The sequence below is a fragment of the Saprolegnia diclina genome, assembly GCF_000281045.1.
Source record: "Saprolegnia diclina VS20 unplaced genomic scaffold supercont1.1, whole genome shotgun sequence".
Lineage (NCBI taxonomy): Eukaryota > Oomycota > Saprolegniomycetes > Saprolegniales > Saprolegniaceae > Saprolegnia > Saprolegnia diclina.
The window spans coordinates 1110135-1124122 of record NW_008246068.1 but is presented as its reverse complement, the minus strand read 5'-3'; the positions used below and the strand labels follow the sequence as shown (position 1 = coordinate 1124122).

The 13988-nt window shown below is 59.4% G+C and overlaps 6 protein-coding genes across 6 annotated transcripts; 4 read left to right on the top strand and 2 right to left on the bottom strand.

Moving 5' to 3' along the window:
- Positions 1-645: 645 nt before the first annotated feature.
- SDRG_00363 (minichromosome maintenance protein 4 (cell division control protein 54)) lies at positions 646-4035 on the top strand. Its single transcript, XM_008605836.1, has 7 exons — positions 646-1815; positions 1861-2073; positions 2121-2195; positions 2243-2296; positions 2342-2908; positions 2958-3217; positions 3269-4035. Exons 1-7 carry the CDS (start codon positions 673-675, stop codon positions 3960-3962), a joined length of 3006 nt encoding a protein of 1001 aa, XP_008604058.1. The 5' UTR covers positions 646-672; the 3' UTR covers positions 3963-4035.
- Positions 4036-4329: 294 nt separating this feature from the next.
- SDRG_00362 (hypothetical protein) lies at positions 4330-6495 on the bottom strand (the record flags this gene model as incomplete). Its single annotated transcript, XM_008605835.1, has 12 exons — positions 4330-4470; positions 4513-4550; positions 4608-4673; positions 4716-4904; positions 4955-5045; positions 5091-5276; positions 5322-5603; positions 5658-5734; positions 5782-5875; positions 5926-6111; positions 6157-6386; positions 6432-6495. The coding sequence occupies 12 exons, from the start codon at positions 6493-6495 to the stop codon at positions 4330-4332; spliced, it is 1644 nt and encodes a 547-aa protein (XP_008604057.1).
- A 369-nt stretch (positions 6496-6864) lies between these two features.
- SDRG_00361 (hypothetical protein) lies at positions 6865-9434 on the top strand. Its single transcript, XM_008605834.1, has 12 exons — positions 6865-7092; positions 7149-7268; positions 7312-7534; positions 7579-7746; positions 7792-8041; positions 8096-8161; positions 8225-8373; positions 8418-8581; positions 8630-8752; positions 8800-8872; positions 8919-9036; positions 9085-9434. Exons 1-12 carry the CDS (start codon positions 6923-6925, stop codon positions 9381-9383), a joined length of 1923 nt encoding a protein of 640 aa, XP_008604056.1. The 5' UTR covers positions 6865-6922; the 3' UTR covers positions 9384-9434.
- Positions 9435-9634: 200 nt separating this feature from the next.
- On the top strand, positions 9635-11467 carry SDRG_00360 (hypothetical protein). Its single transcript, XM_008605833.1, has 3 exons — positions 9635-10662; positions 10709-10806; positions 10865-11467. The coding sequence occupies exons 1-3, from the start codon at positions 9672-9674 to the stop codon at positions 11369-11371; spliced, it is 1596 nt and encodes a 531-aa protein (XP_008604055.1). The 5' UTR covers positions 9635-9671; the 3' UTR covers positions 11372-11467.
- A 136-nt stretch (positions 11468-11603) lies between these two features.
- On the top strand, positions 11604-12281 carry SDRG_00359 (molybdopterin converting factor, subunit 2). Its single transcript, XM_008605832.1, has 2 exons — positions 11604-11818; positions 11860-12281. Exons 1-2 carry the CDS (start codon positions 11695-11697, stop codon positions 12183-12185), a joined length of 450 nt encoding a protein of 149 aa, XP_008604054.1. The 5' UTR covers positions 11604-11694; the 3' UTR covers positions 12186-12281.
- A 762-nt stretch (positions 12282-13043) lies between these two features.
- SDRG_00358 (hypothetical protein) lies at positions 13044-13988 on the bottom strand. Its single transcript, XM_008605831.1, has 2 exons — positions 13375-13988; positions 13044-13348 (listed from the first exon to the last, which is right to left on the bottom strand). The coding sequence occupies exons 1-2, from the start codon at positions 13873-13875 to the stop codon at positions 13121-13123; spliced, it is 729 nt and encodes a 242-aa protein (XP_008604053.1). The 5' UTR covers positions 13876-13988; the 3' UTR covers positions 13044-13120.

Sequence of the window (13988 nt, the reverse complement as noted above, 5' to 3'; positions counted from 1 at the left end):
GTTGATTGGGGAACTTGGCGAAGCTATGCCAAAGGGTGAGATGGAGAGAAGAAAAGAAAATACCGACTTTATATAGCAGAAGGAGAGAGCGATGACAGCGCTGTGACGAGTCTCTTGCGATGAAATTTAGCCTGCGACGACCAACTTTGCACTTGATAATTGTAACGACCAACATTCGCCACGGTCGCCTGTCTCAATGGAAAGGCCTCTCGTTTGATTGGCTAAAATGCGGTCGTAAATTGCTTTCGCAAAAACCGAACGGCCGCCGGCAATCAACCGGTTAGCGATTCCTCAAGCTCGGGACCAGAAATGCCATGAATAGGTTAGCTGTGCTTGCTGCAAGACCTACCGAGCTGCTGCCTTCATCAGGCTATCGATAATGCTAGTCATTCAGCAAGACGGGGCGAAGCTAACTTCCCAAGCGACCCCCTACTGTACTGTTATTCAAAGGCAGCGTTAAAGTTAGTAGAACTTGACTAATGGAATGTACTAATATTGGCGCATCGAGAGTTTATGAGCTGAGTGTCGTTGGCGAGTACATGGAACCAAGGGCAATCCATCCTCGAAGGTTGAAGGCAGATCCTGGCCGCGCGATCCTCCGGATAATCGCCGATAGAAATTGGCGGGAGCTCGTATCCGGCGGCTTTGGGAGTTCCACAAACGGGAAAAAGCATGGCCAATACACCCCCGGACACGCCGCCGTCGAGCCCCGTGGCCGCGCCTGCCGCCTACGACGGCGTCGCGACGCCGCCATCGAGCCCTCTGGTCGCACCGAGACCTCCCATGGGCGCGACCCCGCCGTCCAGCCCGGTACCGAGACCTACGCGGAGCGTCGTCGCCACCCCGCCATCGAGCCCCGTGGCTGCGCCGCGACCTGCCGCTGTCGATACGCCGCCATCGAGCCCCGTTGCCGCGCAACGGCCTCTCATCGGCTCGGTGGATACGCCGCCATCAAGTCCCGTGGCGGCGCGCCCGCGCGTCCGGGCAGTCGACACACCGCCGTCGAGCCCCATGTCGCCGCTCGTCGACTCGCAGCAAGACTACGCCTCGCGCTTTCCGCCAGCGCGACAACCGCCGATGACACCGCCGTCACCGTCATCTTTTTCGCAGCCGTCGGTCTCGGTCTCGGCTACCGCCGAGTTTCGCCACCAGTACCACTCGGGCGACTTTAGTGCGTCCGTCGACGCGACACCAATGCCACGATACCTTGGACGGTACGCGGACGGCGACATTAGCACGAGCCTCTCGGCGCGCCACTTGCCTCGCGGCGACCTCGGGCGGTCGGAATTTCGCATCCAGGAGCTGCCAGGTGCGGTGCGCGCCGCCGGTGCACCCTCGTCGCCAGGCGGTCCCGGCGATAGCCCACCATCTTCACCCATCTCGGTCGATCCATCCAACCGCCATGGGCTTCCTCAGGCGCCGTTATCGCCGAGCTCAGCCAGCGCCAGCGTGCAGCATGCCGGGCCTGCAGCCGCGGTTCCGCTCGCCGAGCAAACGTACTCGAATGCGGTCGTGTGGGGCACAAATGTGAGTGTCGCCGAGTCCATGGGCGTCTTCCGGGCGTTCTTGCACGAGTTCAACCCGCCGGGGCACGCCGACCTCGGCGGCGAGAGCTACTACATGAAGGTGCTTCACCAGATCCAGCTCACGCAGCAAGGCGTCTTCAACCTCGACGGCAACCACCTTCTCGAGTGCAGCGCCGCGACGCGCAAGCTGTACATGCAGCTCGTGCACTTTCCGCAAGTGCTGATCCGCATTTTGGACATGGTCATTGTCGACGAGTTCAAACTTCTGTACCCGGACGACGTCGACCTCGTACGTGTTGAGACATTGTTTGAGATGTTGAGATTGAGATTTTAGATTCGCATTCAAGTGCGGCCGTTCAACCTCAAGGACAAGCAAGCGATGCGGAATCTCAATCCTGCCGACATTGACCAGCTCGTGAGCCTCAAAGGCATGGTCACGCGCTGCTCGTCCGTGATCCCAGACCTCAAAATGGCGTTCTTCCGCTGTACCATGTGTCACTCGACCGTCGAAGTCGAGCTGGACCGCGGTCGCATCGACGAGCCAACGGTACGCGGCGCCTTCAACCCTACACTAGTACAACTTGTCGTATCTAGTTGTGCGATCATTGCCACACGCGCGGGTCGATGGAGATCATGCACAATCGGTGCGCGTTTACCGACAAGCAGCTCGTACATCTTGCATGGACCTCAAACATCGGTTCCATCCTGCAAATTAGGTGAAAATGCAAGAGACGCCGGACGCGATTCCTGAAGGCGAGACCCCGTACACGGTACGTACGCGCGTACGCCTCCACCATACACATGGGAATGCGTAGGTGATGCTGTTTGCGTTTGACGACCTGGTCGACGACGTCCGACCGGGCGACAAGATTGAGGTCACGGGTATCTACCGCGCCGTGCCGATGCGAGCGACCATCAAGCAGCGTGTCGTCAAGTCGGTCTTCAAGACGTACATTGACGTGGTGCATTTTCGCCGGACGGACGAGCTCATGGGCGCGTCCGGCGGCCTCGACGACGGCAACGCAGTCGACGCCGTCCAACAAGCCAAGATCGACGAGTACCACCGGATCGCGTCCGACCCGCTCGTATACGAGAACCTCGCGCACTCGCTCGCGCCGTCGATCTGGGAGCTCGACGACGTCAAGAAGGGCGTGCTCTGCCAGCTTTTCGGGGGCACGCGCAAGGCGGCGGCAGTGATTGGCAAGAAGCACACGCGGTCGGACCTCAACGTCCTGCTCTGCGGCGACCCGGGGACGTCCAAGTCGCAGCTATTGTCATACGTACACAAGCTCGCCCCCCGCGGCATCTACACGAGCGGCAAAGGCAGTTCGGCCGTGGGCTTGACGGCGTCAGTGATTCGAGACATGGAGACGGGGGATCTGGTACAAGAATATCGGGCATAGACTCTGAGATCTGAGATTTGATTTCCAGGTGCTCGAATCTGGCGCGCTCGTCTTGTCGGACGAAGGCATTTGCTGCATTGATGAGTTTGACAAGATGTCGGACAACGCGCGCAGCGTCTTGCACGAGGTCATGGAGCAGCAGACCGTGTCGATCGCCAAGGCCGGCATCATTTGCTCGCTGAACGCGCGCTCGTCGATCTTGGCGTCGGCCAACCCGATCGAGTCGCGCTACAACCCCAACAAGAGCGTGATTGAAAACATCAACATTCTCCCGACCTTGCTCTCTCGGTATAGTGCTATTCGTCCCTTGGATTCGATCCATACTGGTACTGTGGCTAGCTTTGACTTGATTTACTTGATTCTGGACCGACCGAATGCCGAGGCCGACCGGCAGCTCGCACGCCACATCGTCTCGCTCTACTACGACTCGTACTCGATCCATACAGCGCGCGGCCACATGAAGGCGTCCGAAGTCATCTCCATGTCGGTCCTCTCCGACTACATTGCGTATGCAAAAGACCATGTGCGACCCGAATTGAGTCAAGCAGCGGCGAAGGACCTTGTCGCGGCCTACCTGGAGCTCCGGCGCATGGGGAGCAACCGCAAGAACATCACGGCGACGCCGCGCCAGCTCGAGTCGCTCATCCGCATTGCCGAGGCTCTCGCCAAGATGCGCCTCGCCGAGACCGTCACGTCGCGCGATGTGTCAGAGGCGCTGCGCCTCATGAACGTGGCGACGCAAAAGGCGGCGATGGACCCGCGCACGGGCACGATCGACATGGACATGATCACGACGGGGTATGCGACGGTCGACCGCGAGGCGCTGAGTGCGCTTGTCGACGACGTCAAGCGGCTCTTGACCGAGCACGGCGGCGGCTCGATCAACACCGGGGAGCTCAAGAAGCAGCTCGACAGTCTCCGCGGGTCGGAGACCAAGCACACGGAGTTCCAGACGGCGCTGCGAACGCTCGAAGAAGAAAACCTCGTGCAAGTGTCGCATGGCTCGGTGCGGTACTTTGGCGCGCGCGATTAATACGGCGCGCTTCTGGCCGTCATAACTATATACCTGTATCTATGTTATGTATGTTATGGTGTTACGACGACAAGGTGTCCATTTTTGTCGCGGGTAGGGGAAGAATCCATGGAGGTGGTTTACGGAGCCTTTCATGCGCAGAGGGTTGTGACGACCGCATCGTCACCAAAGCCCCACACGTCCAGGACCACGAGCATCTTCACACGAGCCATAAGAGTATTATTCGAATGGGACGAATAGCGGTCAGACTACCTTGTCAAGAGGAGATGGGTATAGCGCGTCGAGCTCGGGTCGAGACAAGAGCTCGATCCCGAGCGTGAGTGTGAGTTCGAGGAAGCCTTCAAATCCGAGCCCGGAGTCCGCCTAATTAGGACTTGAGCTTGCGGTGTAGCTTCGTGTCGCTGTTTGCCGGGGAGCGGTCGCGCTGGATCGCGTCGCGCAGCGCGAGCAAGGACGACGCCGAGACGAACGCCGGTACGAGGTGCATGGCTCCCATGAGCTCCACGAGCTACAACACGCATAGGACATGGTCTGCAGCGCGCAGCGGCACCTTGGTGTTGTCGAGTCGCCGGGGTGACGCGGTGCTGCCTGTATCAACGTATCAAAGTATCAAATTATCAATGTATCATGAGGCGCTGGACGTACAAAATGCGTGAAACAGCTTGCGCAGCACGGGGGCGCGGCTGCACAGGAGCGCGTTGAACGCAGGATCTACGACTCCACTCAGTTCTTGGCGGCAGCGAGCGTTGGCACCGGTGTTGAAGGCCGTGGAGATCTCCTCCGGCAACGACTTGGGCGAGTGACGGCGCGTCATCCGCCGCACCGCAAGCAGTACGAGCACGGTCGTAAACAGAGTGAAGCGCGGACGCGTTGCTTGGACGATTCGGGCTGCGTGCTTGAGCACGCCAATCGCGGCTCTCTCCAGTTGCTGGTGGTCGTGACCTACACCACGGGCGTAGAAGCACCGAACTCAAGTTCGCGCAGTTGTATACCTGTGACCGCGACGGTGTGTTTTAGTTCGTAAAAGATAGTATGGGCCATCGCAGCGCTCAGTAGATCAATGGACGCCCCGTCCCCTTGGGCCTACACTTCATCGCTGAGGTAGCCATGAGGAGAGACTCAATGTACCTGCGTCAACGCGAGGAGGAGGAGACGAACAACATGGCGGGTGCTGCTCGAGAGGCCGCGCAGCGCAGCGATAAAGGCCGTGACGGCGCGCTCGTTCTTCTCGTCGTCCTCGCTGAGTGATGTCTCGTCCTTGGCATGTAGCTCGAATGCCTCCAACGGCACGAGTGCCTCGAGCGGTTGGACGACCTACGATTTGCACTGCAGGCGCTATGGAAGATGTCGGCATCGCACGTGCTTGACGGCGGCGGCGACTTCGTGCGGCGCATACGTGGCATACCCCGCCGCGTTTGCCTCGGCCAAGAGCGAGGCGATGCGCGCTCCGTCCGAGAGGCTGAGGAAGAGGTCCCGCTTCGAGTCGGACGCATGCACAATATGCCACAACAGTTGCGACACATGGCGAAGCGAGAGAGGCGACCAAGCCAGTCGCCCCGAGCTCGACCGTCGGCGTACTGCGCTCACCGGAGCACTCGAGAGGCGTGGCACCACAGGGACCATCTCATCGTGTAGCAAGGACTACACCGCATGAAACCGTCACGTCCTGTGGTCGTGCCACGTCATAGATCGCACCTTGGCACGCGGAAACGACAGCGCTTTGTAGTACGAGAGGAGCTTTCTCGCCATGAGCTTGCGGTCGTCCATGGACGCTGCGCATTGGTGCGTGACACACCGTCGTGATGCAATGACAACGTACGACTCAAGTCGCTTGGAGCTTCGCTCGGACGCACGAGGTGCACGCCAAGATGCGTGAGCAGTGGCTCTTCGGCCAAGAGGAGCTGCGTCGACACCTACATCCGATACATCTCGTCGATATTGACGAATGCGATTGAAGCGGTACCTTGTGCAAGAGATCGAGAAGAGCGTGCAGGACCTGCGTGTGCTCCAACGGCATTTTATCGAGCTCGGCTTGCACAGTTTTCAAAAACGTGGCGTTGGACGTCGACGCGTCGGGGGCGAAGAGAGCTCGGACCATCGACGGGTACGCCTCGTACGGCACGAGCGGCGCGTGCTCCATCTCGAGCTTCTAAACGACCGCAACTCAAGTCTCTGGTGGTAGAGAGTCTCCAACCTGGCGGACAACGCACGAGATGGACCTCGACGACAGCTTCTTGAGCAGTTTGTTGGAGGGCGGCAGCTGCTCCTCGAACGCGCGCAGCAGCAGTTTGCGCTCCGAGGCCTTCCCTTCGTGCGCAAATAGCTTTTCCTTGTGCGCCTTGAAAAGCGTCAGATGCTCGATGAGCGCCAGGAGCACGCGGCAGTCGGCGGGTCGCAGCGATGGCAGTGGACCACTCGCCGATGCTAGGCAGCCATTTTAGTTCTTTAGTCGGTGTTTGCACGACGTACGCCCAGCGACGGCCTTGGCGAGGGCGTGCGCGGCCACGGGTGGCGCGGTTTTGCGCTTGAACATGTTTTTAAATTTTGAAACGGGCGCCGCCGCCAATCGAGTCGAAACCGCGGGCGTCGACTAGACTAAACGATTACTAGTACGACATGAACATTAAACTACGATCCTGGAAACGACTAATCAACTAACTACACACAACGACTAAATGACTACAACGCGACTAAACGACTACAAAACGACTAAACGACGAAACACAAACCTGACGATGTTGCGATCAGCTTTTGGGATGCACGGCGTGCAAGAAGTCCACGAGTGCATGTAGGCATGTGTAATGCCTACGGTATGTGGCCGCAAAACTGAGCCACGTTCGCCCTTCGTGAAGCCGTCTTAGTTAGTCGATTTAGTGGCAGCCGTAATTTCAGGGCAGGTCTGGCGTTATGATACGTTTCAGTCCAGCACCGGAACGAGATCATCCTTCTTCAGAGTCAATATGACCAGCGTCTTCGACGATGTCCTCTTGCTCGAGCGCCACGACGACGGCCCGCGCGTCGTGTGGCGCTACCTCTCGGACCCGGCGTGCGTCAGCGGCAACAACAACTTTAGCCTGCCCTATGGCCTCCCGCCCATCTGCGTCCCCGGCGCGGCCAAAGGCCAGCGGCGGTACGACGTCCGACTGCCGTCTTCTTCGTCTTCCACAATAATGACATTTGTCGTAGCGGCGCCGAGTTTACGTTTACGATCTCGGACGGGCGGTCGCGCCAGCTCTACGGCCTCGTCAAGCAGGTCGCGCTCAAGCCCGAGACGCCGGCGCTCGTCGCATGCATCCTTGGCCCCAAGTACGTAGTGCTTGCTGCTGCTCGCCGTCTTACCGTGCGGTAGGCCGCTCTATGTATGGCTCGCGTGGATCTTGCGGCTCGTGCACGCGCGGCTCCTCCACGATCCGACCAAGCGCACGACCATGAGCCTCCTCAACGCCATACGTAGCGCGCACCACGACGGCCCGCTCGTCTTTGCCGACAGCTTTGTCGGCGATCTCAAGACGTATACGTTTCCGCTGCACCCGCCCGGCGCGTTTGGCGCGCGCGCGCTCGAGCCCCATATCGTACGCTCTCTGCGCGCACGCGCCGTGCCAATGCTGCTTCGTAGCTCAACTACCGCGCGTTCACGACCAAGCTGCAGACGCCCAGCGCGCTCCTCGTGCTGCTGAGCGCCCTCCTCCTCGAACAGCGCGTGCTCCTCGTCCACGACGAACACGACCTTCTCACGGGTCTCTGCCACCTCCTCCTTCGCCTTCTCTCGCCGCTCGTCTGGAAGGTTCGTCGCGGCGATATTGCTCTCGCCTATCGCCATTTGCGGTAGCACATGCTCATTCCTGTCTTGCCGATCGAGTTGCTGCATTATGCCAGCGCGCCGATTCCCTACCTTCTTGGGATGACGACTTCCGTGTACAAAGCCGCCAAGCTCTCGAACGTGCTGGTATTCCACTTGGACGCGGGCAACGTCGAGTTTCGCGACCTCCTCGGGGCCTTCCCCACGCTCTGCGACGAGTTCCCCTCCGCACCGACTAGCGGGACCGTGCCCTTTGAGCGCCTCGGGACACCGATCTACCGTGCGTTTTCCGCACTTGATAAATTGATACAAACGTAGCATTTGTGAAATGTAGGTGACTCGACCAGCGCGCTCTCGGCTTTTCGCCGGGACCTCCTCCATGCCTTTGAAGCCGAGCCAGGTACGATGTCGCCGCTTCGAACCCGCCTCCCGCCGCCTTTTTTCATTAGTTGATTCCATTTAGAGACGCTCGAAACGTGTGTGAATGCGCTCCTGTACCACCTCTTTGCCGACGCCTCGTCGTTTCTTCGATCGTCGGCCAAGCAAGGCGGTGCGTATGTGGACCTACCGGGGTACCTCGCGGCGCGGCGCCCCCTCGACACGCCGCTACTGGTCCGTCCCTCTCACAATGCAACACCAACATCACTGTCGCCTAGCACCGGTTTGTGACGGCAGTGGCAGCAACGCCCATGCTACAAGCGTACTGCAGCGACCGTCTCGCAGGGCTTCGTACCCGGGATACCTACCACGGCCCGCTGTACGTGTGTATCCAGGGCAAAGACTTTCACTACGCCCAGCTGCGCCGCAACCTCCAACGCCGGTCGGTGTGATGACGGGTCATAAACCGAGGGGTGATCGGCGTGCGTAGAAGCACGCAATCGCAAGAGTACCCGCAAGTGACGCAGCTGGTTGCAGGGATGTGGACGCAGTCGGACCGCTTCCACGTGTCGCTCGCCGACGTTCGGCCGCTCCTCGACGCAACGTACCACATGTACAAGCACCATTGACTCGACTCGGTATTTAGTTTGTATTACCTAGGGACCACTGCGGCATTGTCATCGACATGCTCTGGGAACGACTTGGCGATGCAAACGACAGCACGGTGGCAACGGTATTGAACCTCCATTCATCTGTCCGTGCTCCATCCACTGGATTAGGCACTGCAAATTCTCGTGTACCTGATGCTGGATGGCTGTGAGATTGTGACCGAGTACCTTCGCTTGAAGGAGTGCCAGCGCAACCACTGCCGCATCCTCAAGCGCCATGGCTTTCGTGGTCCGTCGAACCCTAGCCCTATGACAATGGCAAACGACTATGGTGTAGGCATCGTCCACGGCGCAACGCAGCTCCTGGACTTTATGAGTGGCCCGGAGCGTCTCTATACGATCCGCACGAGCAACTCAACGACGCAATGGCTCTCGAGAGTGACGTTCCCGCGCCTCGAGCTCAAGCAGCGGTATGCGCTGCCGGCGTTCGGGGATCTGCACCACAGCGTCGGCCGCTTTTACCAGCCAGTGCACTCGGTGGACCTCCTCAACCTCCACTTGGACGAGAGAAAAGCCGTCGCGTGCCCCCACGACCCGTTTGATACGACTGCGACGTATCCCCAGCACTGGCGCTAACTTGAGGTGATCTATGTGATGGGCCCTGTCTAAACCCACGCCATTTTGCACCATTTTGCCAGGATGGAGCGTGCACGACGGCAGTGAAAACGCTGCGGTACGGTGGGCAATCATATCGACATGCAACGAGATGGCGTGCACTATTTGTATGGACGTCGCAGGGACGGGGCAAAGCTCGGGGCAAGTGATACCTAGACTTGAAAGCCGGCAGTGTTGGGTGCGATTAGCCGTCTGATATTATCCGGATACCTCGCCGCCTTGGGACAAATCCACAATCCGAACACAAGGATGGAGCGGGACTTGGCCGGCGCCGGGACGCCCGAGGACGTGCTCGATGTGCTTTGCGCTATGGACGTCGCCTCGCTCACGCGGGACGAGCTGCCGACGGCGCTCGCGACCGTCGAGGCCCATGCGGCGCGGTACCCGTACTTGTATGCGACGGCGGCGCACCAGGAGATCTTGGCGCAGCTTCGGTCGATGGCGGCGGCGCAGGATCGCCACGCGCGGACCAGCCGCGCCCGCGAGAGCGAGACGTCAACAAGCGCCTTTGTTCGGCTGTCATCGCTGCCGGGGCGGTCGGCGTCGCAGCGGTCGTCGTCGCGCCTGCTTCAGCGCGTGTCGTCGTCCATGTCGGCGTCGAGCTCGCTCATCCTCGGCAACACCAACAACAACTCGATCAACACGAGCATGAGTGGCCGCGGCGTCGGCGACGAGCGCAACTCGCTGAGTTTTCTGCGGTCGATGAGCACCATGCTTGGGCTCGGCATGGCAGAGACGAGCTACTGCCAGATCTGCCTCGAGTACGTCGACATCGCCTCAACAGTCGCGCTCTCGGTGTGCGGGCATCGCTTCTGCGCCGACTGCATCCACGGGTACCTCGCCAACAAGATCGCGGACGGGCTCATTGCGCCCAAGTGCTTCTTCGCCGACAGCGACGGCCATCCGTGCGAAGCGGTCATTCCGCCGAGCGACGTCCAGGCGCTCGTGTCGACAGAGGTATTTGAAAAGTACGAGAAGTTTAAGTTCATCAAGGCCCACGCCGACGCGCGCGAGTGCCCGCACTGCCATTTGCTGCAGGTCGGGAATGGCCCGGACGACCCGCATATGGACTGCATGCAGTGCGGCGAGTCGTTTTGTTATACCCACTCGAACGCGCATCCGAACTCGACGTGCCTCGCGTACGAGGCCAAGATGCGCGCCGAAGACAAGGTGAACCAGGCCAAGATCAGCCAAATCTCCAAGCCGTGCCCAGGCTGCAAGAGTCCCGTCGAAAAAAACGGTATTTTGCCGACTTTTTCATGTTTTTACACTAAACTTTCGTGTAGGCGGCTGCAACCAAATGAAGTGCGTCACGTGCGGTGTGCACTTTTGCTGGCTTTGTGGCGAAAAGGTCGACGACGGCGTCTTTCCCGAACATTTTCAGGTACATTTTCCCCTCCAAAATCTGGTTGATACGATATTGATACTATTTCGACCACTAGTGGTGGAACTTGCGGGGCTGCGCGGGTGCCCAAATGTCCGAGACCGCGGTCGAAGGCCCGAGCACGGTCTCCAAAATGCTCTCATTTTCGTGGCGCATCTTGCTCTGCCTCCTCTTTGGTCCCCCGGCGCTCGCTCTCACGCTGGCCTTCAGCATTCTCAGCTGCTGCTGCATTCCGTGCTGTCTGCGCGGCAGAGCTTTTGCCCGGTCGGCGTTTGCGAGCTGCTTTTGCGTCTCGGGGTATGCGCTCATGTCGCCCTTCGTCCTCGCAGCGTGTTTACCACTGCTCCCCGTCGGGCTCTGTGTCTGGTGCTTTTGTCCGTCCGCGTGTCATGACAGTGACGACAATGCGATGACCGGACAGGCGATGACGTCCGGCGAAGACCAGACGCTCGTGGCCATGCCGGACGAAGAGAACGAGTCGGATGGCGTCGCACGGTACGGGTCCCATGGCTCCCCCGACGAGCAACCCCGGGCCATCTTGGTTGGCCCCGCCGCTGCAGTCTAGCTCGACGCAACATGTATATTGTGTGTACTCGTGTGTTGGAGGCATTAGTCGTTAGTGTGGACGATCGATAGAGCAGAGGTCAGTACATTAGTCGTTGTGACAACCTGTGCATCCAACAGGAGGTGTGGTTGAAGACACGTTGAAGCTGGCCCCGAAAGGCCGCGAATCTTATTTAGGATACTAAGATCTTATTTAGGAATATGAAGTCTTATTTCAGGCTTTCAGGACATTCCGGCGTTATCAACCAGGCCACAGTGCCGTTTGAGCTCAAAAGCCGTCGCTTTGAGAATCAAGGAGCCAATCAGAATCCAGACGAGCCTGCCATGACCGACTACGTGGTCGTGACCCCGGCGCCGCTGAGCGTCGACGACGCTGTCCGGCATGTCGAGCATGCGAGCGCGGGTGCGATCTCGACCTTCATTGGCACGACCCGCGACTCGTTCAATGGTACGTGGCTTGCGCGCCGTCGTCGGCTTACGCTGCCATAGGCAAGGTCGTCGAGTACCTCGAGTACGAAGGGTATGTGCCGATGGCCGAGAAAGAGCTCTTGGCGATTTGCGCGTCGATCCGGCGGCAGTGGCCTGGCGTCGTGGGCGTCGCGATGATGCATCGGTTGGGCGTCGTGGCGGTCGGCGAGGCGAGCGTGGTCCTTGCTGTCTCGTCGCCGCACCGCCGCGAGGCGCTCGAGGCGGTGGCCTACGCGATCGACACGCTCAAGGCCCGCGTGCCGATCTGGAAGCTGGAAAAGTACGCTGGCGATTCGCGCATGTGGAAGGAAAACCCCGAGTGGCGAACCATGACTCCCATCGAGTAGCGAAGCACCTCGTCATTACCACAGGATATGTGCAAACTGCCTTAAAGACGATGCAATACCAGTGCTAGTAGTAGTTGGTCGAGAGATAGAGCATGAGGGATGTAGTCTTCTCTTGTCTCCACCGGGTAGAGCCAAAAGTCGTGTCGTCGACACGTGGAGTTGCAGTCGACGACTATACCCGGTGCCGTATACATGAATCTGAGCAATAACGTTAGGACGTAAAAAACACGACGTGGTCGATCGAACCAGGGATCGATCCTACGCCCAGTTGTAGGGAGGCCGGCGGTGTACGTACCGCAAGGTACGACGCTCGCAAGTTGTGGGTCGATTCTCTGAACTCTTGACGGCACGGCAGCTTGGTTCGTTGCGCAAAGGCACGTGTTTCGAGTGGTGTTAGCATAGGAAAAAGGAAGTTTCGATCGCTCGGCACCTAGCTTCGATTGCTCGCACCCAGCTTCGATCGCTGGCTTGCCGAGGCTTTTGCGGCTGACGATCAAGACGGCCAAGAACACATGCACCGCGCAAGCTTTTGCATGAGATAGTGCCCAGACCACCACAGTGCCACAGTGCTGGGCGAAGCAGTGCGTCGTCGTTCGCCCAAGTCTGGTCGACGCTGCGACGATCCCAGCTGCTGGATTCGTCAAATGGGCTAGTCCAAGCCACATTTGTGTACGCCTCGTTTTAGTAGAAAGAAGAAGAGAGGGGTGACCGCGTACCCAGCTATGGTAGTATCCTGGAGAAAAGCCGGTTCATCGCATTTCGTAGCGCCACGTCATCACTCCGATGTTTGCATCTGCATCCTTGCGTAAGTGTACTACACATCTCCTTTGCTGTCTCGTGGCGCGAGCTAGTGTTTATGCTGAGAAGACACTCTCATGACGTCTAGTCGGCGTCAACCTCGTCGAGATCATTTATACTACTCTACCACTACAACTCTAGTCGGACGCTTCCTGGGTAGGACTCGCTGCTTCGGCGGCCGTGTATGTGGCGTGCATCAAGCAAATGACCTCATCACTCGCGCTTTTGAGTACATCGAGCGACAGTCTCGGGCCGTGCGCCGCCACGAGTGCATCCACGAGGGCCTCTTCGTTGGGGAAGATGCGGCGCTCGTTCAAGTGCTTGGTCGACGGCGTCGACGCAGCGAGCACTCGAGCCCGCGTCACCTTGCGGTACGCATGCCACGCGTCACCTTGCGGTACGCATGCCACGCGTACTGTACGTGCTCGTGGACGAGGCGGCCCGCGTCCAGGTGGCGCGCGCTGCGAAAGCGGTAGGCGCACGTGCCGTGCATGCGCCGGGCGAGCGGGCACATTTCGTCGTTGCTTTTGCCTTCGGTGCTATTGGTAGTACCAGGCTCGACGCAGAGAAACCACTTGAGCGCGCTGTTCTGATGCGGAAAGTCGGCGACAAATGTTGCGCGCTTCTGCGTTGCTCTGGCCGCTCGCACCATCTCACGCGCATGCGCCTCGTCCAGCGGGTACACTTGAAACACCGCCGTGCCATGCGGGTGGAGGACGCGGGAAAGCTCCTGGAAGAAGCGCTGCAGTTGCTTCTCCGAGAGCCACTGCAGCATCGAGATGCTAATCGCGTGATCAAACATCCTGTCTCGGAACGGCAGGTCCATGGCGGCGCCGCAGACAAAGGACGAAGCCGTGCTACGCGTCGCGATCTGCAACATCGAGAGACTCATGTCAATGCCGACGGCGTGCGCCGGCAAGTGGGCGGTCGAGAGGCCGGACCCGCAACCAATGTCGATGAGGCTGGCCGTGGCTGCGTCGCGCGGCAGTAAAGACAGTGCAAGGC